The sequence below is a fragment of the Coturnix japonica genome, chromosome 3 (assembly GCF_054131305.1).
Source record: "Coturnix japonica strain WE chromosome 3, WE-NBRP24, whole genome shotgun sequence".
Classification (NCBI taxonomy): Eukaryota; Metazoa; Chordata; class Aves; order Galliformes; family Phasianidae; genus Coturnix; species Coturnix japonica.
This window is the reverse complement of record NC_140665.1, coordinates 100702315-100724466: the sequence shown is the minus strand read 5'-3', so window position 1 is coordinate 100724466 and position 22152 is coordinate 100702315. Positions and strand designations below refer to the sequence as shown.

Below are 22152 nucleotides of genomic sequence, written 5' to 3'. Positions count from 1 at the left end.
TCACTGAGTTTTATCACTGCTGCAAATTACAGGTGCTTTTATGCTGTTGCAAAGGTGGGACATGAAGGAGACCTTGCAGCTTGCCTTATTCCCCATCACTTTTATGAAGAGCAACCTCCTTGGGAAAAGCAGGAAGCATTTTGCAACACACTTGGTTCCTGAAGAGTGTAGGGCAGCATTCCATGAAGGACCAGCTCAGTTCCAGTTCAAACTGGGAAGCAGACATCTCAGAAATGCATGGAAAAAAGAAATGCATGGAAAAGGATGGAGATATGGATGATTTTGACATGTAGCCACTTTCCAGCAACTCAACATCAACAGTCTTAGTTGGGTCCAGCTTCAATACAGAAGATATATTAGACCTCTCAGCCACATGGTCTGATTTTTGGGTGGTGCTGGGTGAAGACAGGAGTTAGACTCAATGATCTTTATGGGTCCCTTCCAACTCAAGATATTCTATGATTCCATGAACTGATAGTTAGCTGTAGTACATATCAATCCAGAGCTATCTCATAACTAAACTGATTTGCAACCGTGTGAGCTAAGATCTTCAGGTTTAAGCTGTCTTTAAAGGGCTGCATCTTGACATTGCTTCTGAGTTAGCAAATAATAGAGCTAAACGTAACCCTCCTGGCCTGGAAAACCTGAATCCTGGCTCTCTCCTTTCAAGCTCCCAGCCCTCTATCACCCTCTGGTCCAAAAGCAGAATCTTGCTTGGGTTTTTGTATCCACCTCAGTGTGATGAGAATGCTGATCTGTGATACAACTTCATGGTTCTGAAGAAAAAGGAGACAGTCATTCTGACTTTTATTATGTTTTCAAAAAATAGCTCTAGAGTAATACAGTTGCCACTAGAGAAGCAAATAAAAGGACAGCAGATTCAAGAAACATCAGCTGAGCTGTTGCCTCTGAATGAACCTCTGTGGTACGCACAACTTCTTTAGCCACACCTTCGATTAAGAAAGGTTTCCCCATCAAGGCTGTCTGAGACTTGATCCAGTCATAGTAGCTGTAAACAGAAGTGTAGAACTGATGATTTGGCTTTGCTGCACAACTGTCTCCCCAGCTGATGATGCCAACCTGAAACCACTTCATGGTGTTCCAGTAGCTGCAAACCAGGGGTCCCCCACTGTCCACCTGCAACATAAGAAAGGCATTAGAGCAGAAGCAAACCTCGGGTCTCTCATAACATCTGTATCACAGACACTGATTGGGAAAATCAAACTCCATTCAAAACTCATGAGGACCTGAGGGAACAGGGACTCAAAATATCACAGCTTAGAGCTGAGATTCCTTGTAGCACTTACAAGGTCTCAAATGCCCTTTGCAGCCACCCTACGAAGAGCAATGTCCTTGCTTGAAAGCCAAGAGGACATCCAGTTGCCTATATGGCCTCTGAATGCAACCTAATAGGGAACAGAAACCAGCACAAAATGCACCCGGCCACATACAGCACTTTCCTTGATAATCATGTACAGTGAAGCTCAGGGTCTACGTAAGCTAGTTTCATTCTACAGTGGGTTCAAATATTTTTCTACCCTGTCTCCAGAACTTTGTGTGGCCACAAATAAGAAATTCAATACAAACATGTTTCCCAAGACAGTCAGCTTTCCTGGGGAATGTTGCCTTTTCAAAGTGTCTGTACCTCCAACAGTGGCGTTGGGCCCTTTGCAAAGTCTAAAGGTATTTCTCAACTCTGTTTTGGCCAAGAACTGGTGTGATTCACACCAATGACTTGACATTGAACCCAAGCATTATCAATGCTCTGGGCGATGCCATCCTGTTTGAATGAATGAGCAACTTCTAAGCTGTGTGAGCAATTAAATTACTGGGAATGTTACTAGTTCCCTCAGGGTAGGAACAGACCTAACTTATTATCCTGGTAGCAATAGGAAGACACTTTGAGACTTCAAGAGGAAGATAAATGAAGACAGAAGAGTAAGAGTTACACTGTTGTGGCTGGAGAGCTCTCATCAGTGACGCATTGCCATGCACCATGTTGGTGTTTCTCAGTATGAGAGATGTCATCCAAGGATGAATGAATCACCAAATGGTTGGGTCCCTCTGGTCCCTCCCTGCTCCATCTGGGTCACCCAGATCAGGGTGCCCAGCACTAAAGCCAGAAGATCCCCAAGGAGGAGACCCCACAGCTCCCTATGCCAGAGCTCTGTCATCTGCAGAACAGCACTTCCATCATCTGCAGAATGGATCTGTCTCACACTGCCAGTTTTAGAGGCTGTCCAGACTTGCAATGGATCTTTCTCCCAGGGCACTTACACAATTTGACGCCAGTTAATTCCTGACACCTTGAGACTACCCCTGGGGGAAGGGGAAAAGTCTTATCGCACTTTGTAGAGGCAGAGAAGGGATGGGATTTGCACAAGGCAATGGCAGAACCAGAAGCCAGAGCCAGGAATCCCTATTCAAAGCTACTGATCATGCAGTTTTCCTTTCAAATGAGATGATTTCCTGTTTGCCCCCTTAGCTGTGTTTGCTTTGTTCTCTGCCCAGTTGGTGAGGAAAGGGAGAGCTGTCAGCTGTGAAGAGTGATATAAAGGCTTCCCAGAGAGGGAGTCAGGCAATGCAAATCCATTACTCTAATCCACAAACCCTGGGACCCAAATCATAATTCAGATACTTTTCCAGGTATCTGAGATGGTGTGTGCCATGAGTGCAAGAGGAGGTACCACTGCTCTCAACTACAGCTACTTAACTTACATGTCCATCAAAAAGAGGGATAAATCATCCTTTCTACTTAATTATAGCAGTACCCCATTTGAATCAGGAGACTGATTTATACAGGGCTAAAGACAGAGAAAATAAACTCAGCTCTTGGGCACTTCTGAATAGCCCTGTATCCACCTTAAGCACTCAACAAATTTTGGCCTAGCATTTTCTATGGTTGATAAAGGCACAAAGGAATGTTGAGTGCTGGTACGATTATCTCACCTTCTTCATGTCTCCAGTAGCACTAATTTAATGAATGTTCAGGTTAACGACCCTGAAGACTGAAGAATGTATTGAATCCTGGTGGTGAAATGCTTCTGATCAGCAACACACCAGATAGCTGCTCCTGCTCTTCAGCCTCACAGTCAAGTTTCTGGACAGCAAAATAATTGGAAATAGCATATTTGCTTCTGTTACATGTTTCTTATCAACTGGTGAATGAGTGAGAAGCAATACTATCAAATCAGATGCTGCTGAACATATGCCTGCCACAACGACATGTTAATCCTCCCATTAGGAGAGGTGAGAGCAAACATAAAGCAGCTGGTAAATAATTCTGGGTTGTGTAACAATTGTCACAGACTAACAAGGCACTTTGTTCGCTGAGGCTGATAAAAAGTTCTATCCTTTCAACCGCAGTCAAAAGTCTTCTTGTGAACATCAAGAGGCTTTCTGCTGACTTTAGTGGGCTTTGGAGCAAGAGCATAATCTTCCCTTCGTATTTGTATTTGTGTCTGCAAAATGGTAATTGATCAGAACAAACATCTTCAGCCACATAAATTGTCTGAGCTGGGAGAAGCTCCAGGGGAGGGAGAACAACCCATCCGATGCTCATTAGATGGATGCACAACCCTTGCAAGTCATTGCTGGTTTCATTTTCATATGGTAAGCTCTGCGTAAATTGGAGAGAATCAGCGTGTGAATAAGATTTGCCATTAGAGCTGCCCTGGCTGCAGGAAGTAAAAGCTTCAGCAAAGAGATGATTTCTTCAGCTGTTTCACTGTGAACAGACTATCTTTAAAGGAATGAAGAATGAAGGATGCTATGGCCATTTTTAGCATGCAGGTGTCAATGACAAATCAGGTAACACAGGGCACTTGCTCTTCTCTTGGGGATCTCTTTGAGATCCCAGATGAGAGCCTCCACCTGCTCTGTCCTTTCATCTCCTTATTGGAAAATAGGGGAAGAAAAAGGCCTTAATCTCCACAGTGATGCCCATTAGTAGCCATGGTGGTGGCCATAATGCATCTGACCAAAGCCCCATGGGACTCAGACTCCTGTCTCTGACTGATATCTGTACCAAGTGCTTGGGGAGGAGAATGAGGAGCAAGACAAGTGCTTACAGAGTTGTATTTACATCACAGTGGTTAATAGCCTTTAAAGAAATCTTTGTCCAGGAAGTTACCTAATCGCTTTTTGAATTCATTTATCCCTTAGGATAAATACCCACAACATCCTGGTCAGTGAGCTCCATAGGTTAATTATCTGTTAGATGAAAAAGCACTTCCCTCTCCTTGCTTTGAGTCTGTTGCCTGACACAGTCATTGGATTCCCCATCCTTCATGTGTTTTGAGCAACAGTGACAAGAGAACAGCTTTCATGTCTTTAGAAATCTGTGTCATACTCTCATCTGACAGCTGACAAACCTCTGAGTCCTACTCTGCTGTCTCCCTTCCTGCAGGAAGCCATTCCGTGTCCTTGCTCTTCCCACTCTCCTGCTTTCTTACGCTACCTTCCTTCTCAGATGAAGTGGATGGGAACTGCAATCAGCACATGATGTAGGCCTCCAAGATTACTGCCCTGGTATAATACATGTTTGTTTCACTACCTGTTCCTTTCCTAATAACTCATTATGCTCTTGTTGCCTCTTTGACCTCCATAGAACCTCATGCTGATGTTTTTGAAGGACTATCCAGAGTCACTCTGAGATCTTCTTACATGGTAATAGCTAATTTAGAACCCATTATTGCATGTGTACAGTTGGAGTTACTTTTCCCTGTATTCATTACTTTGCCCTTATCAACAGTGAACTGCATCTGCTGTTTTAACCTCCAGACACTGAGAATAATGAGCTCCACTTGCACCTCTGCAGTCCTTTTTAATCTTGACCACTTTGAATAGTGTTGTGGCATTATCCAGCTTTGTCTTTTCAGCATCAGTCCTCCCTGAGCAGCACAATTCCTTGCACAGATCCCGGTGGGACTCCCCTCCAGAGTCCCTTCTCCCAACAAACCTTTTTGTTTGCTGCCTCCCTTTCAAACCAAAGCCCTTCCACTTAATGACAGCTCACTTTCTGCATGAGCCACAGGTGAGAAGTCTCGTTAAAAGAATTTTGGGTATATCTCGGTGCGTTATATCAGCTAGATCACCCTCAGCTACATGCTTGTCAACTCCTTCAAAGAACTGGAATCCATTTGTGAGTCATGGCTTCCCCTGAAACCTGCTTGACTCACGCTAATTGAATGAGAAGAGGCTGCTGTGAGTCACTGTACCTGTCACCCCACTCCAAGGACAAGTGTTCACTGGGTTTTCTGTTCAGTTGGATCCAGAGATGTTCTGCTCTACCCTCCCCCTTCCCCCAGATCTCCATCCAAATAATGCTGGATCCCATTCATGCAAACCAAGCAGCTTCAGTTTGAGGGACTGAAGACCAAAACTCTAGTAGAGGTGTGGGGCACCATGAGCATCTCAGATCCTTGCCATAGAAATGAACAGCTTTCATGGATGGAAGAAATAAGCCACTACAGCTTGCATGTGTTCACTTGCCTGTCTATATTATAAAATGACCAGTTGATGAAAGCTCTACCAAGCTAAGAGTTCTCATCACTACTACATGGGCTAAGTTCTCACTCTTAGGCACAGTGGGATGGCAATAGGGGTGGATTCAGCTCCAGACAAATATCACATCTTTAAGGGGGTTCCAGAGCAAATCTCAAGCTCGCTGCTCAATCATGTGTTCACCACTGGGGTATGATTCAAAATGAGGACAGCTGGATGCCATGAGGATATCACACAATTACAGAATGAATCATACAATGACTTGGGTTGAAAGGGATCTCAAAGATAATCAAGTTCCAACCCCACTGCTGTGGGCAGGGATGCCAACCACTATGTCAGGCTGCAGGCCAGGTTGCCCATCTAAACTGGCCTTGAACACCTCCAGAGTCTGAGTAACAACTTGGGGCAGCCTGTGCCAGGGTCTTACTGTCCTCTCTGTGAAAAACTTCCCCATAGATCCTGGAATATCTAAGACCATGCTAGAGACTTCCTTGTAGGAAACTGTCCTGCCTTGGAGCCGTGTGTCTGCCTGTGAGCTTGAGTGATCAGTGCTCCTGCAGGGTCTTACCTCATTTTAAAACAGATGTTTGAAACAATTCAAATGAATCACACATTCAGAATCACTTTTTTTATCCCTAATGAGAGAAATATAACTGGCTAGTTGCAAATAGCTACAGAAGAGACATTTCATGTTATCAGACAAATCTCACCAAAGAACTACTGCTATGGCTATAGCTACATGGTGTGGGAGGCCTTAGCATCTCAAAACAGATGCTAAGCCATTCAGAGAACTCCAGAATGGTTGGGGTCAGGGGCACCCCTGTGTCCCTCTGCTCCCCGCTGCCCCAGCAGGACCACCCATAGCAGGGTGCCCATCACCATGGCCAGCAGCTTTGGAAGATCCCCAGCTCTCTGCCCCCTGTGCCAGGGCTCTGGCACCTGCCTGACACAACATGGGAAGAGGGAGGAGTGAAGATGAGTTGGAAAACCTCTTTCTGGCCCCACAGTGATTCACTCTCCTCCAAATCTGTCCTGGGTCCCCTACATCTCCTGCTGGCCTGAACTGCACATGAACTGTGATGTCCAGCAAGACAAGTTCTCTCTCTAATCACCACATCTCTGAGTTACCTCCACAGAACCTCCCATGCAGAAGCTCTCTGAAACATAATTGGGTCATTTAATGAATTTTGTCTGGGTAGGCAAGACAATGAAGAGGCATTTGCTTTGCAAGTCCCTTATACTCTAATTATCAGTCAAGTTACTGTTGAATCAGGGCCTAACAAAAGGTGCTTGAGAAAGCAAGAATTAGATATCAATTAAGGTTCACAAGGTCAAGGAAGAAACACAGCACACAAAAAAATAGCACATTGGCCACCTCTAATGTCTGTTCTTTAGCACCCGTACTCCACGAATATCCATTAATGCTAATGTTTATGACTAAGTAGAACTATAAATCAATTATAGATCCTGTTAGTGTTAATTCGTGGTCAATCTATATATTTGTCTGAAGAGCCGCATGGAAATTGGTATACAATAGATTTTTCTTTTTAAGTGAATAGATTTTTTTAAAGTACAAATACTCAGGAGCTCTGCTCTTTGATCTCCTTGGATTATTATGGGAATACAGTCAGAGATCCACAAATGAGTTATGCTCTAGTAATACAATGATGGCAGCTAGTGAAACAGTCTGAGCCTTTCGATTCTTGAGTATAATATATATATACTCCTTGAATATATGTATTCAAGTTGTATCAGTAGTATAAAACTTTTACATGACACTTTGGTGAACATATCTGTGTTGCTCTGGTTGCTCATACAAAACCAGCTTGCTGCAATGGGGAAAATCCCAGAGTGGTATACAGAGTAAAGGTCAAGCATGGTAATCCTTTGGATCCAGATAAGATAATGAGGACTTACAGCCTGTGGTCTAGATGCAGCTTTCCCATCTTAGCCTAACTCTGGGCATGAACAAAGATATCCTTCTCCTTCCTATGTCTTTGTCCAGATACATGGGTAGGTCCTACACTTAGAAGCATGGACAGGAGACTAAAATGTAAAACTCCTTCTATCACCCCATTACCCAGAGTTTATCCAACAACCTCAAACCCCAAACACAAGCAATGCTACTAATTCTATCTGGGTCCCCCAAAATACAGAAATATGTTGGTGCGATAAAGTAAGGCTTCCCACAGAGCTGTCCAGAGAAGTCACTCTCATTCTGTAGAGGACTTAAGAACTTCGAGATTTGGACTCTTTTTCATTTGAAACAAAACCCTGTCTATGGAAAAGGCTAGACTGATAGATTGGACTTGGTGCAGTATGTCTTCCTGCAGAGCCAGTATGAGGCTGGGACCTGCTCTACCAGTTCCCTATCTGGCAGTTTACTATGAGCAAAACAGTAGACTTCTGTACCAGCCTAGCAAGACCAAAATCACAGAATCATTGAGCCACTGAATCATAAAATCAGAGTCATACTATCACAGTTCAGGTTGGCAAGATCATTTAGTTCCAGCTCCTTTGCCATCTAGTTCTAACCTTCTGCACCCAAACCCTGCCAGTTCAAACCATCCACCAGTAAAATACTTCCCTCCAGAAAATTAGCAAACCCTGATGAGAATTCATGTCACCTGTTTCACCCCTGAACAGCCCTACTTCTAGCTTAGGGTATCTTTTAGTCTTGTTTTCGTTATTCCAGGCTGCAAGTCATTTCTGTCTAACCAAACTTCTGCTAAAGTGGGCACTTGCTGGGTTATGAGCATTATTATACATCCAATCACTCTGTTCTTTGACTGCTTGGAAAGCTCATATTTCTAGTTCTTTTCTCAGACTACTCTAACATTATTGTAGATCAAAATAGCACCCTTGTCAGTTTTCTGAATGCAAGAGATTAGTTTTGCTGGGTACAAGTGCTCTTGCAGTTTCACCAGCATAATTCAGGTGCAGAACTTAAGGCTGGGCTGGGAAGTGCATTCTTTAATCATGTTAATGTTATCCCGTGGCAGTTTTCTTCTTAAATTTTTGATTGAATTTAATGGAAGTGAAAGTCACTAGATGAATGGCTTCACAGGCAGACACTCTCTGGCTAATGAACAAAAATGATTTTCCAAAGTGAAGAAAAAAATATATAATAATAATAATACTTCAAAGCAAAAATATATATTTTGCAAAGCAAAGCTTCCCCTTCTCTACTCAGCTATGAGCAATCCACACCCCTGTCCCTGCTGCCTGTACCTGATTTCAAGGATGTCTTTGAGTCATGGGTGTTATTTCCCTCAGTGAAGGATTCCTACAGGATGAAGCTCTACGAGTTCAAGTGTCTGACTGTCTGTCCCCCTCCAAACACAGGCACATTTCTAAGAAGCATAGAATCGTAGAATCATAGAATGACCCAGGTTGGAAAGGACCACAAGGATCATGTAGTTCCAACCCCCCAATTCAACCAATGCTTGCATCAGCTCTCTCTCCTTAGTAATCCCTTGTATCAAATACTGCTTGAGCTCTATAATTTAGCTTCAAAACTCCATCATCCCATATCACTAACCCACTGTAATATGTAACTAGTTTTGGAAGCCACAGACAAACCTGCCATGCTATCTAAGGACATTTCTGTCAGCACAAAGACCAACTTTTGAAAGATTTCTAACATTCGTAGAATCTCAGAATCATTAAGGTTGGAAGGCCAACAAGATCATTAAATCCAACCACCAACTGATGCCTGTGACCACTCTAGACTATGTCATTCAGTGTGACATCTACACTTGAACAAGGGATGGTGACTCCACCACCTCGCTGGGCAGCCTGTGCCAATACCTCACAACACTCCTGGATTTGTCTTCTCACCCACTCCTTTTGCTTTGGCCCTCCTGGACAGACCTGCCTGTCTTCTTTCCATATTTAACCAAGTAACAGAGCAGTGCTGCCTGTACCAAGGCTGAGGAGAAAGCAGACCATACTGTGCTGAGCTCCCACCACCATACATCCACCACTGACCTCCAGGAGTTCTGTACCACATTGTTTGGGTCTATATGCGCTTGCTGTACACCAGAAAGGCAGGTCCTTGGCTTTAGAGCTTTATGCCCTGGCCTAATTTAAGGAAGATTTAGCAACCCTATGAAACTATGGGATGTGTGGATGTCTTTGTGCCCTCACTGGCAGTACAGTTTACCTGGCAGTATCCTTCCTCCAGCTCAACACAGAACATATCCTTTGGTAGCTGTGGTATCTGGTCCAAGCACTCTTCCCGGCTTTTGAGCTTCATCTTCGCTTTCTTCAGCATGTTGGATGCTGACAATGCAGATGTTAAGCAAGTGAGTAAATGTGTCACACCATGCACTTAGCACTGCAGCGGAATCCTGCCACAACAACTCTACAACATTGACCCTGCTTTTCTGTTTCTTAAGAGCACATTACCTTGGTGAAACCCAAAGACTTTCACAATTAAAACATAGATTTGTGTTCTGGTTTTCAGTTATATGAAGTGAATGAAGCATCAGAAGGAAAATGCAGAGGTTCACAGAGAAGACAGTAACCCTACAGAGCAGAATAGCGAGGATGAAATGGGACATGAGCTTTCTGCATCAGGGAAGGACTGTTAAAGCCCCAAGGCACAACTCTTCCCACTCTGTCCTGATTACCTCTTTCCAATAATGAAATAGCTCATTAGCTATCCAGCGGTATTTGTTCAGGATATGCATTTGGGGTCACAATCAGTGTTGGAGCTACTTTCATTAGGGTTTAAATAGATCAATTAGTAATAGTAATCTACTTTTCCAAATGAAGTACAAGAAAGGGTGGTCAGGACCATTGAATCAACATGTTTAGTAAAGGCATCTTGACAAAGGCAATCTTGAATCTTATTCTACTCTTATTCAAGACCACTTTAGACCCAACATAAATTTCCCAGCGTGGTTGGAAATTGCCTTACTTTGGGTGCTCAGAACGTCAAGGAAGAAGGCTGAGTTCTTGCAATGCAAAGGTGGGCTCTAAGATATCAGCTGGAACATACATGCTTATTGTGGGTAACCCCTCCCAGAGGGAGAATATCTGCTTTAAGTGGATGAAAACCTCAATTAACAGATATATCTCCCTGCAACATCTCACCTGCACCTGTCATTCTCCATCCAGCAACCCAGCAGTGTTGCCACGAACTGATGTCATCCATGAAGGGAAAGCAGACGGGGCTTTTCTCATCGCTGAATTCAATGGGATTGTCGAGCATGATCAGAGCAATATCGTGCTTCAGGGTTATTCTGTTAAAGTCTTCATGGAGGATCAAGCTGCTTGGCTCATGTACTTCCAGTGCGAGGTCAAGGTCAGCTGCTCCCATTACAATCTTAAGATCTTCTGGCCTTATAAACAGACAAAAAAAAGTGGAATATACCTCTTTTGACAAGGTACCATGACATGTGCTGACATGTACAGAAACAGTTTGGGGGGGCAGCAGAACAACATCATGACCATTTACAGAAGGATGCTCACACCATCCTTCAATATACTCGTCTTCTAGATGATCTGGTTATGATTTGTGCAAATTCCTGGTGTAATGCCACCTGTGATTAATAACTAGTCTTTTATTTTTTCCTTTTTTTCCCCCTCTCAGGGCTTTCTTTCTGGCTCCATCACATATATTTTGCACTTGATCCCAAAGGCATACACGTCCTACACCCTGAAGAGCAGTGTTATCATTTCATTGTGCCTGGGCAGTTCTTTTTTACCCCAAGTAGAACAGAACAGAGAGAATATAGTGGAAAGAACAGGATAGGGTAGAACAGGACAGGTCAGGATAGGTCAGGATAGGATAGGATAGGATAGGATAGGATAGGATAGGATAGGATAGGATAGGATTGGATGGGATAGCATGGGATGGGATAACATGGGATGGGATAGGATAGTATGGGATAGGATAAGATAGAGCAATACGATACAGTACAATACGATATTTGAGTTGGAAGTGACCTACAATCATCTAGTTCAACTGTCTGACTTCTTCAGGACTAACAAAAAGTTGAAGCACATTATGGACATCTCCCTCCCCAATTCCCCTCCTCAGGAAGCTGAAGAGATCAACAAAGTCTTCTCACAGCCCCCTCTACTCCAAAACAGACAACCTATATGTCCTGGGCCTCTTCCTTAACCCTCTACCCTCCAGCCCTTTTGCTAACCTCACAGCCCTCCTCCAGGCAAAGAAGTACTCACACCTCATCTGCAAAGCAATGGGCCGCAGTCAGGATCCACAACGCGCTGATTATGCTGCCTCCACAGATGTGTCTCCCATTGCTCTGGATGCTCACTTCCCATGGGAACTCTCCATCTTTGGCATATTGCCCACCTGTGATCCTCTTGCCAGTCCACAGAAAGGACTCAAAAGATGGTCGGAGGCCACACTCTGGGTACAAAATAAGATGTACTGCTCATGTATGCCTGCAGAACTGCCTATGCTACTAAATCTGAAGGGAAAGATGTAGGTGAAAGCACTGATCCTCGATCACCCTTGCTACTTGTCCAAGGAATGAGACAGGAGAATTGCATTTACCGTTGTATGAGTGTGTAGACTGGATATCAACCACTCTGTTCTGCTGATGACTTCTGAAGAACGTGTAAGATTTGGAAGAGCCGTCTGCATGGATGCTGCTGATTAGAGAAGTTAACAACCAGAAAGTAAGGGGAAGCATTTTCATCCCACTCTTGGGCTAATGCTCTTCACAATAGTCAGGACAGTGATGCTTCCACAGCCACATCCCTCCACCAGGGGCAGCCAGGCTGTGATATCACAATATTCGTTTGTCTTGCTGACATCACAGTTGGATGCTACACTTCTTGGACGATGAGGGAAAGCACACACTTCACTGGCTGACAGCTCAGTGATTTTAATCAGACTTGGGACCTGCTTTAGTTATGATGCAGGTTGGGCAGTACTCCACTCTGTACTGAATTTCATGGAGTATCAGAATAGTGGACACCTTGGGCTGGGTGCTGTAGCCCTTCATTCTCAAACCATCCTTTTCTCTTCAAAGACTTTATTAGTCCTGCACCAGTTTTCATCTTTTGAGAAGTGCTGGAGCCTATCAAAATTTGAATGAATTTCCCCTTCTCTGTTCAGACCATCTCTACATTATCAGAAATAAGCACAGCTGTGTGGTAGGTCCAGGTTCAAACAGCGTGAATTACAGAACCAAAGATGCTGAGGCAGCCAATCCCATTCTTCCAGAAAACTGTGTATAAGGGTAGCTTAGAAAACCAAACCCAGCTTAGGAAACCAGTCCATGAATCTGAATCATTTCTCCTTTACTGATTTTATCCTCCCTACTGTTTGTACCTCCAACAGCAACTGCAGGAGTCCAAGGCCAAAATTCCTCCGTAGAGTATCTCTACTAAATAAAAGGACAGGACTCAATGAACTCAGACTAAGTTCAGACCTGAGCTCAGTATTAAGGACAGAATGGTGTTTTCTCCAATCACTTTAATGATCCAATAACTGCCTCAGAGAGTAGGAGGCAAAGGGAGGGGAAAGGACATAGGAAACCAGGTAATGTTTTATGAGCACCAGAATGATTCAAAATATGAGTTGTTTTTCCCTCTACATTGGAGAAAACCAAGAGTTATCCTGCTGAAGTCTGAAATGCACCAAGGTTAAAACTGCATAGGAAGAAAGTCAGACTTTATTTTCCTCTCTTTTTCTTTTTCTTTTGCTTTGCTTTTATGTCACCCCATGCCTAGGAAATTGGATGAAAGTGCTGGTTTCCTTGACAGTGAGCAATAGAACAATTCAGAGGTAAACACAACAAACAGGTGACCAGTTCCTATGGCAACTGGAAATTCCAAGTGTGATGCAGACACATTCTGGGGTATCTTCAGAAGGAGCCTAACATGGCAATCCAACCATTAGTAGCTCCATGCAAGTTTGCCCCAGACATAAGCCTCTTAAAAAGAACAGTTATCATTGGGCTATCCAATGTAATGGTGTGGACATGTGGCTCTACATCCTCACTGTCTGGCCCTCTGAACAATCTTTACGTGTTCCTCTTCCCAGAATTGCCACATCAAAAAGAGCTCCTACCAATTTTCCCCAAAGAAAAGCGAAGTTACTCCATCACACATCTCTGGGGATACACCAATGACACATGCCCTTCAAAAGTCGTGATCAGGGCAGCTTCCAAAATAGGAAATAAGAGGCTGAAGGCCACATCTCTCACCAGCCTGAGAAATATAATAAGCAACAAGCGGTGTAGGTGGAATTAACATATCCCCATCTTTCTCACTGAAGATGTTTAATATAAGAGGACATCCCATAGCATGTATATATGTCTTGAAAGATCCCGTGCCCATATAGCATATCCCCTGCACCTCCTATGTCCTTCAGATGTAACTTTTGGTCTTTTGAGATCCCCTAAAATGAAAGGTTTTGTCTCCTTCTGGCTGCTCTGCATTCCAGATGCACTGGGGCAGACGCAGTCCCACATCTTATGTTTGCACAGCACCTACCATAATGAGCTCTGATTTTAGAATCATAGAATCACCAAGGCTGGAAAAGTCCACTTAGATCATCCAGCCCAACTGCCCACCTACCAATATTAATAATCTGATTCCCCAGTTGTCCCGCATGCGCCAGGTGATCTCACTCAAAATCATCTTCTTCATAATCTTTCCTGGCACTGAGGTCAGGCTGATGGGCCTGCAGTTCCCCAGATCCTCCTTAGGAACCTTATAGATGGGAGTCATAGTGGCAAGTCTCCAACCCTTTGGGACCTCTCCAGTTGACCAGAAAATCTTGTTGGTGACACCACAAGCTACTGAAGTACAAATAGCTAATCACGGGAATAATTATGTTACAGTACACCTCGTATCCTCCTCTCTAGTGTCATGCATAATAATACTGATTTTAAAAAGCCCTGGTGTTTAATTAGTAGGCTGCAGCCTTTTCTAATATTTGCTACCTTTTCCAGATCCACCCAGACATATATTTAGAGCCACGGAACACACTGGAGACAGCATTTTTCTTTCCTGTCTCTGTAATTTATTGCAGTGCAGGAAACCAAATTGATTTCTTTCAGTGTTTGTACATTTTTTGGAACTGTCAAAAAGAAGTATCAAGTTACAGTTTTTACTTTTTCTGTCTAAAATTGCTCCAGAAAATAGGCACTATAGGTGCTATTACACGTTGCAGCGGAAGTGGAATTGTGAGAGAATTACTGATCTTCTAAATTCATCATTCTCAAAGACATCAAATTACAGGGTTGTGAAAGCTAAGATGAGCTCAGCCATGTCTCCAGAAATCAAAGCTAAAGCATGAACAAATTCATCAGTCTAAGAAAATAAGTATGCCTATAGACATTAGCGATGCAAAGTGCTTAACGGGTGCAGCCACCCCATAATCCATCCCTTTAACAGCATTTCAAGCCAAACTTTAAAAAGTTTCTTTCCTCTCCATATTTCAAGTGTACAAGGAAACCAGGGACCTCCACAGAGCAAGAAGCTGCATTGGCCAGCAAGCAAAATTTCCAAATCTCTTTGGCTTTTAATCTCAATGAATGGGAAGCTGCTCAGATCACACAAAGCCATCCTACTGGGCGTCCTACATCTTGATGCACTGATGCTGTGGGTATTGGAACACCTCTCAGTGTTGTCAGCCCTTTCAGAAACCCCCCCTTAGGACAAAGCATCGGGGGTGCCACGAGCACAGGCTATTTCTTGATCCCAATTGGGCAGGAAATCCCCGTTCCCCCGAGGCCACAGTATCCACTGGGATTCTTGCTGAGGTACTGCTGATGGTAATCTTCAGCATAATAAAACTCCGGAGCCTCCCGGATTTCTGTTGTGATGGCACCAAAACCGCTTTCTGTCAATACCTGTCAAGAGACAACATGGAGATCCATTAGTGGTTTGTTGGCTTCCCTGCTGATGAATGACATATGGTTTCCTCTTAGAAGGAACCACAGGCATCTCTCAGTGCCTGGACCACACTTACAGCGCATCCCTGAGAGCCTTTTATCCTTGTAATTTCTCTGTGAGAGGTTGTGGGCACCAAAATACATGTCGGTGAGAAGGGGCAGTGCACCCTTCATTTTTAATGGCTCATTTGTTTAATTTGCTGTGGCCACACATTTGTTCTCTCTTCTTTATCAGCCACACCAGCCAGGAACGTGGTTCCATTAGTAAAAGTGGAAAAGAGATGTGCAAGGCTGGCAGCCTTGCAGGTGTCCAAGGACTTCACTTGGCCAATGTCTCAGTTCTGAAATGCACTGTTCAGCCAATCATGCCAAGCAGAATTTTGGGATGAAATCTGAGGCCCACTGACAACAGTGGGAAATAAGAACATTTAGGCTCTTTTTAATGTCTCTGCAAACAAAATGAACGATTCTTCATGAACAGAAAGGTATTTTTCAGGCAAATTGTGTCTCACTTCTTAAAGAAGATCTGTCAGTGAGTGGACCAGTAGCAGTTATCACTTTGCAGGGACAGGAGAAGGAATGTGGGTGGGAATTTTAAATTAGACTTAAACTCCTTTCTGATATCCCTGGCTGAATTCAAAACTCCCAGAGGTTTTCTGGTAGAGGAAACTTCTTTTTCATATGAACTGCCGTGCCATTTTACCTACTGAATTTTTTATTCCTAAGGAAATTGCTAAGCACCAACCTTTTGGAGCCAGTTCTCATCTCATCTCAGTGGGGACTGCTCACTGCTGTCCATGATAATCATATAAGCACTTTAATTGGTGTCAGACTAGTGTTTACTGTTGTAAAGTATATTTCTAAAACCCTGGACATTGGTAGATCTGTGTTGCTGTCAGCCGGAATTGACAGCAAGATGGGCTTTAAGAAGAAAGCATTAGCAGATAAGCTGATTACCTGACAAATGTGAGCCATCTCATCATACTGACAATTAAACCTATAAAAGGAAGTCACCACATAATGTCATAAAACCAGACCTGGAAGGACCTTTAGGAAGTCATCCAATACAACTTCCTTCATCACAGTAAAACTCAAATCAGCCAGCAGAACTTTGTTTAACTACTCCTCAGGGATCATCAGAGATGGACATCCTCCAGGTTCCCCAGTGATTACATTATTTGCCGTTCTGGCTTAGCCAGGATTAAGCCCACAACTTTCATTTAAACCCACTATTTTGGTCATACTCATTATGAACATGGAAAGGAAATTGTTTCTTTCCTCCTTCCAGTGGTCTCCTACATGCCTAGTTGCTGCTCGGGAAAAAGGATGACAAGACAGGAAAGTATGTAAATAAAACATCAGCAAGTACTTAAACATTAGGAGGTGACTATTTGGGGCCAAAGAGCCTTTAAATACCCTACAATTGGGTTTCTTAGCTCCTGCCTCAGTGTAGCTGAGTACTGATACCATTTAGGAGTTAGTTGCTGGAGAAGGCTGACACCAGTCCAATGCATTCTGGTAATTTCACTTCCTGGAGACACATTTGGCTGTATTCAGCTTTCTATCAGGGGTTAAGTAATAAGATTACAAAATCCCTGATGGACTTGGAGCTCTTTAGTTCCAACCCTGACATCTAAATTCTCAGTGAAGAAACAGAAGTTGTGGACTATCTAATCCATGTTGTGATCCCACATTTGAGCACAGAGATAACAAGCCCTATTTCACAGGACTCCAATCTTGTTTTTCCATGTAGAATCGTTTTTCATCTTTGGGATGGGTTTGATCCCAAGGGAACCAGGCTATTTACATGCCAGATGTATTAGCAAAGAAGATAAAAAGCATGAAGTCCTGTATCACAACAGGTTGGCAACAACTAACACAAAGAGATGTCAACACAACTGCTTTAATAAAGCAGTATTTCACTTGCTTCCTAACATTTCTAGCAAAGAAAAGCACTTTTGACATTATCTTCACTGCAGAAAGATGGCACAAACTCTTTTATCATGGGTATTAGTCATTTACTTGCTGCTGTAAATGCTGCAAAATTGGCTTCCCCCTTGTCTGAGTCATGAGGACGCTGCTGGTGGGATGGGTATTTTTCTACTGTGCAAAAAAGTATTTGTTACAGATTTTTTTTACCTGGGACTTTTCCATCATTGGCCTCATTTATTTATTTATTCATTTATTTTCAGTTAGAAAATCCACTCTGTTCGGTAACATACCACAAGGGGGCATAAACATCATTTATCCCTTTCAGAATTACTAACAGCCTATTAAAACACCGCATGCTGAATAGAGCAGAAGCCCAAGACAACTCATTATATTGCTCTTTGGTCATTAGCAAAAGATACCGGCACTGTTGTCAGAATCAACAGGAACCCCAGGCTCCAGTGCTTTGCCAAACACTACCTTGAATGTTTTGATTTTAAATGGGAAAATATTTTCCTCTCACTGACTGTGTCAGTGCAAAGATAAAAACATCACTGGGAAAGATGATGAAGTTCATGATGTGTTGGCTCTGGCAGGTGTAAATCAGAACACTCTTGATTGATTTCCTGCCGCCAAGGCAGACATAATTTGACAATAATCCTGTTCTAGCAGACTTTTCAGTGCTTGCTTTTTAGTCCACACAATTCCCAAGCTATCCAGTGTGAGCTCCCAGCACCATGAGGCAGCCAAAAGGATTGCTGCAGCTTTTGCATGCAGAAATGGGAAGAATCAAGTGAATGAGAATGTAATTCTCTTCTTATATCTCCAGTGAGCTTGCTGATGCCTCCTCCTTGGAGGCGTTTAAGGCCAGGCTGGATGGGGCTGTGAGCAACCTGGTCCAGTGGGAGGTGTTCCTCCCTATAGCAGGGGGTTGGAAACGAATGATCCTAAGGGTCCCTTCCAACCCAAACCATTCTGTGATTCGATTATGTGATTCTATAATCCACCACTGGGACCTTCCACAGAGTGCAGGAAATGTCTGAAGTACTCTTGGATCTTTTTTCCTTCAGATATCCCACTACAGTTAAAACAGAACTAACTCATTAATACATTCAAGGGGCTTCTGTAGCTTTCACAGCTCAAGAGACCACAGTGGAAGAGCACAACCATCCCCTATCTGACACAACCCAGCCCCAGAAACCTTACAGGTTTTAGAACAGAAGCCAAACCAAACCAGAACCCAAGTCCTGCTCAACCAAAATGGATGAAAAGAACACAGTCAATTTGATATCTGAGGTCAGTGGTGGAGCACAAAAGCCTTGGAGCCCGCATTGAGAACCTTAGAACTACCACTATTTCAACAACCTGTGCTTCAAGTACGTGGAAGATTTTGCTTGATGAGTTTCCTAATTTATTATAGCCTGAAAAAGTGTTGTGCTTTTTTTTCCCCTGTTGTTTGCTTAAAACTTGTTGCCTCCATGTCATTATACAGAACAGCCTCTGCCACAACAAATAATTCTTACGTGCTCTTTGCATAGTGATCTTCATTCTCTGCCTTCATCCCGTTCATTCATTTCTTCTTCAGGCTTCAGTGGCTGAGGCTGTTTAGACTCCCCACTCATAACTCAGGTCAGCTTTCTTGCCCTCTTCTGCATCCTCTCTGGTTCTATTTTACCGCCTCATTGAGACGGGGCGACTGGAATTGCACTCTATTCAAAATCACCACGGATTTACTCAGTGCTGTACTTACATTTTCTCTTTCATTCCCCACCTCTTTCCCAGTAATTCTTTGCATTCCTCTTGCCTTTCTGACCTCTGCTCAGCGCTGAGAAAACGTTTTCAAAGAACCATCTGCAATGGCACCAGGACTTATTTCGTGGGTTAATATAAGCCCTATCATTGTGTCTGCACTTGACTTTTATCAACATGGAATTTCAGCAGCTATTTTCTTGCACAGACATTTGATACCGTCAGATTCTTCTGCGGCTTTCTGTCATAATGTCTACTTCTGCTTACTTAGAACAACTCTATGCCATCAGCAGATTTCAGTCCATCACTGATGATGGTCTCCCTTTTCCAGCTCTTTCATGAGGATATTGAACTGCACCAGTTCCCAAGACAGATACCTGGTAATCTCCTTTCATTGTGAAAGCTGCCCTGTTATTTGTATCTTCTATTTCCTACCTATAACCAGTTATTCAAAAGAAAAACTTTCCTCTTAATCCTCAGCAGCTGCCTGCCTTTTTCTCAGCTCATCTCTTCACAAAAGCGTATCTGCAAGACACAAGTTGCCTCTTCTAAAGTCACATGGACTCTGCTATGAAATGCTGCATTCTGTGCATGTCTATCAACTTCTGATACCCAACCTGCAGTGCAAAATGTCTTTAATTCTGATGGATCATCTTAGAGATGCCCACTTTTCAGCCCCTTGGTAGCAAGTCTAATTTAGACCTGCGTGTTTACCCACAATGCTGTTTTGGAAGCCCTTTCTAATTTATGTTCTTTTCCTACTTGTAGCCAGCCATCACCTATGTGCACTGATCTGCCACTGCTGAGCAGCTTTACCATGGATTTCTGTAGTAGCTTGAACTTGAGACAACTGTAACCACGACTCAGTGTGGGAAACTCCAAATTCCTCACTTGTGAATATGGACGTGATTAATCATGCAGCTTCCTGCTATGCTGTTACCTGTGTCGTGTCCTTTATAGACAGCTCAAGCATCCACAACCATCAGTCAGTCTCCATAACTAATATGTAAAACACTCAGCCTTCATGACGAACACACAGGAGTGAACTAGTAATGGTTTTGGATGCATAGGCTCAAAACCACAATGGACTGAAGCAATCAAACCCTATTATTTTCCCATTTGCACTATGCCAGTTGGTTCCCCAACCATCTGTCACCCAATCCAGTACTTGCAGTCCCATCTAAGCTGCAGCGTGAGGTACCCACAATGTGCAAACACAGTTAGACAGACTTTAAGGGACCTCCTAGTCTTTGGCAGAGAATGTATCACCTTCCACACGTTCTCACTGCCTCACTCTAGCACTGGGTCTCTGGGATGCACTGCAAACTGCGTATCAGTGAAATCAGTTTGTTTCACTGGCAGCACTTCTGCTCAGTTATACCTCGTGATGGGAAACGCTCTCCTTCAGCCGGGGAGATTGGATGGTAGACTGCCAAGGAATAAACCAAACCAGTGCAACCAGAGGGGCTGTTCTTCACTTATTCCCAAGCAATCATATTTAGCACATGATACTTCTCTACTTGTATTTGCTGCTGCCCTCCGAATCGACATTAATTGCTGCTTCATCTTTTGATAGTCAGCTGATTACAGTGAGCCAAACTATGTCAAAATATTTAATCATTTGATGGCATGGCAGCAACACATTCAAGGTGTGCGGCTCCTTGGGAGGAACTGTGCCAGAAAGACCAGATACTCTTGCACCTCCAAATACTTGAAAGGAATAGACTGAAGTCACTGATGCTTTGGTATGTTGTGCTAAAACCGCATGGCTCATGGAAGTTTAGATGAGGGGTTGAACCCACTTGTAATTTTGACAGAAAAAGCTTTAAAATTGGTTTTGTTAAGTGAATCCATTTAATTTTCTGAGCAGAAGCATTAGTGAAGCAGAGGAGTATTAATTGGTTTCTAGCATTCTGTGGCTTTTAATAAAAATAGCATCATCCTGTGTGTGGTTCTCTATGCCCTTTAGAAGCAAGCGTACAGCCTGAACTCAGCTTCAATATGCAGGTTGTCTGCTGCCTCAACAAGCTACATGAAGCCTCTGTATCCCCAATGGACCCTCTAAAATATCTGGGCTGGGGTTGAGGCTGGTGATGTTAAAGGCCTTCTCCAACCTTCATGATTCCATCATCCTATGAATAGTGAAATTCATTTCTCCTGCAAGGCAGACTTGTAGTGAGGATCGGCCTGAGGAATTAACACAATGAGTAGCACAAAGCTTCAGCGCTGTGCAACTGAAAGAAGATGTTTCATCTTTTATTTTCCAAGTATCATGTAGCTGCACCTCTCGTCTGCTCTGAGACAGCCTCTCTGCAGAGATATATCTGATATATCATTTTAAATTGTTTCCTTTGTGCTGCCTTCATTTGGATGGAGTGCCGCACCGGTAAACATTCGCCTGCTCTTCTAGCTAACATTATAGTTCATTTTGTTGTGCCTGGTCCAGTCTTCTCTATGTCACTTACTGAGGTTGGTTTTTCCAATCTAATCAATGTCAATGACCTCAGCAGAGCCCTGCAATTGGCTGAGATCATGCCTAGCTGGCAAAATCTGCATTTCCATCTGTGGAGGTGACCTCTTTTTGACAATCAAGTTTTTACCCACAGCAAGCCAGCTGGGCAGAACAATGCTGCCAAGGAGCCTTTCCTGTGGTTCCATTTACCTCTCTGTGCAGGGGACTGAAGGGCACCGATGCATCCAATAGGTGCTGCAAGAATCGCTTCATTCGAGTTTAACACAGAGCTTTGGAGTGCTGCACAATTAGCTGATAACCTTGCAGAGAAGCTGTCTAACCTCAGAACTTACTTTGCGATTGCAAACTGGACAAGACTGAGGCTGGGAAAGATTTAGCACAAATTCTGCATCCTTCACAGTGTGGGCATGTGGATCAAAGAGAAGAAATGGCGAAATTCGCTGGTTTCACATCTTGCTTAGGACTTTGCTGCAAGAGAAAACTAGCTGCTATGTGACTACAGGATAAATCTGGAAGCATAATCATCCTACAGGGACCACGCATAACCTGGTCAAAGAGAAGAAATGCTGTTACGTGGCTCTGTTGGAACTGTTTATATGACTATTCTAG

General features: G+C 43.4%; 2 protein-coding genes across 15 annotated transcripts in view; both read right to left on the bottom strand.

The window, feature by feature from the left end:
* Window positions 1-790: 790 nt before the first annotated feature.
* PRSS55 (serine protease 55) lies at window positions 791-13152 on the bottom strand. 5 transcript variants are annotated; one of them, XM_085544249.1, is made up of 6 exons: window positions 12038-13152; window positions 11701-11890; window positions 10606-10853; window positions 9671-9789; window positions 1081-1137; window positions 791-1009 (listed from the first exon to the last, which is right to left on the bottom strand). In XM_085544249.1, exons 1-6 carry the CDS (start codon window positions 12180-12182, stop codon window positions 1001-1003), a joined length of 768 nt encoding a protein of 255 aa, XP_085400375.1. In that variant the 5' UTR covers window positions 12183-13152; the 3' UTR covers window positions 791-1000. The 5 variants fall into 5 exon arrangements, with proteins under 5 accessions (XP_085400375.1, XP_015715236.1, XP_085400377.1 ...); XM_015859750.2 differs by having other exon boundaries at window positions 791-1137; XM_085544251.1 differs by lacking the exon at window positions 9671-9789.
* A 1343-nt stretch (window positions 13153-14495) lies between these two features.
* Window positions 14496-22152, bottom strand: part of MSRA (methionine sulfoxide reductase A) — a 239444-nt gene continuing 231787 nt past the window's right edge. For 9 of the 10 annotated variants that reach the window (XM_085544258.1, XM_015859751.3, XM_085544255.1 and 6 more), the window contains one exon: window positions 14496-15350. In XM_085544258.1, coding sequence (XP_085400384.1) covers window positions 15186-15350 — 165 coding nt within the window. In that variant the 3' untranslated portion in view covers window positions 14496-15185. The remainder of the gene's footprint in view (window positions 15351-22152) is intronic. The other variant, XR_014944983.1, reaches the window with a different exon arrangement.

Excerpts from the sequence above, each read along its gene's own strand:
- PRSS55 (XM_015859750.2), bottom strand. The coding sequence starts at position 12,182 with ATGAAAATGCTTCCCCTTACTTTCTGGTTGTTAACTTCTCTAATCAGC. Across the intron at positions 11,891-12,037 it reads GTCTACACACTCATACAACG|AGTGTGGCCTCCGACCATCT; the intron begins GTAAATGCAATT and ends TTTTGTACCCAG. Across the intron at positions 10,854-11,700 it reads CATTGCTTTGCAGATGAGGT|GCCAGAAGATCTTAAGATTG; the intron begins GTGAGTACTTCT and ends TCTGTTTATAAG.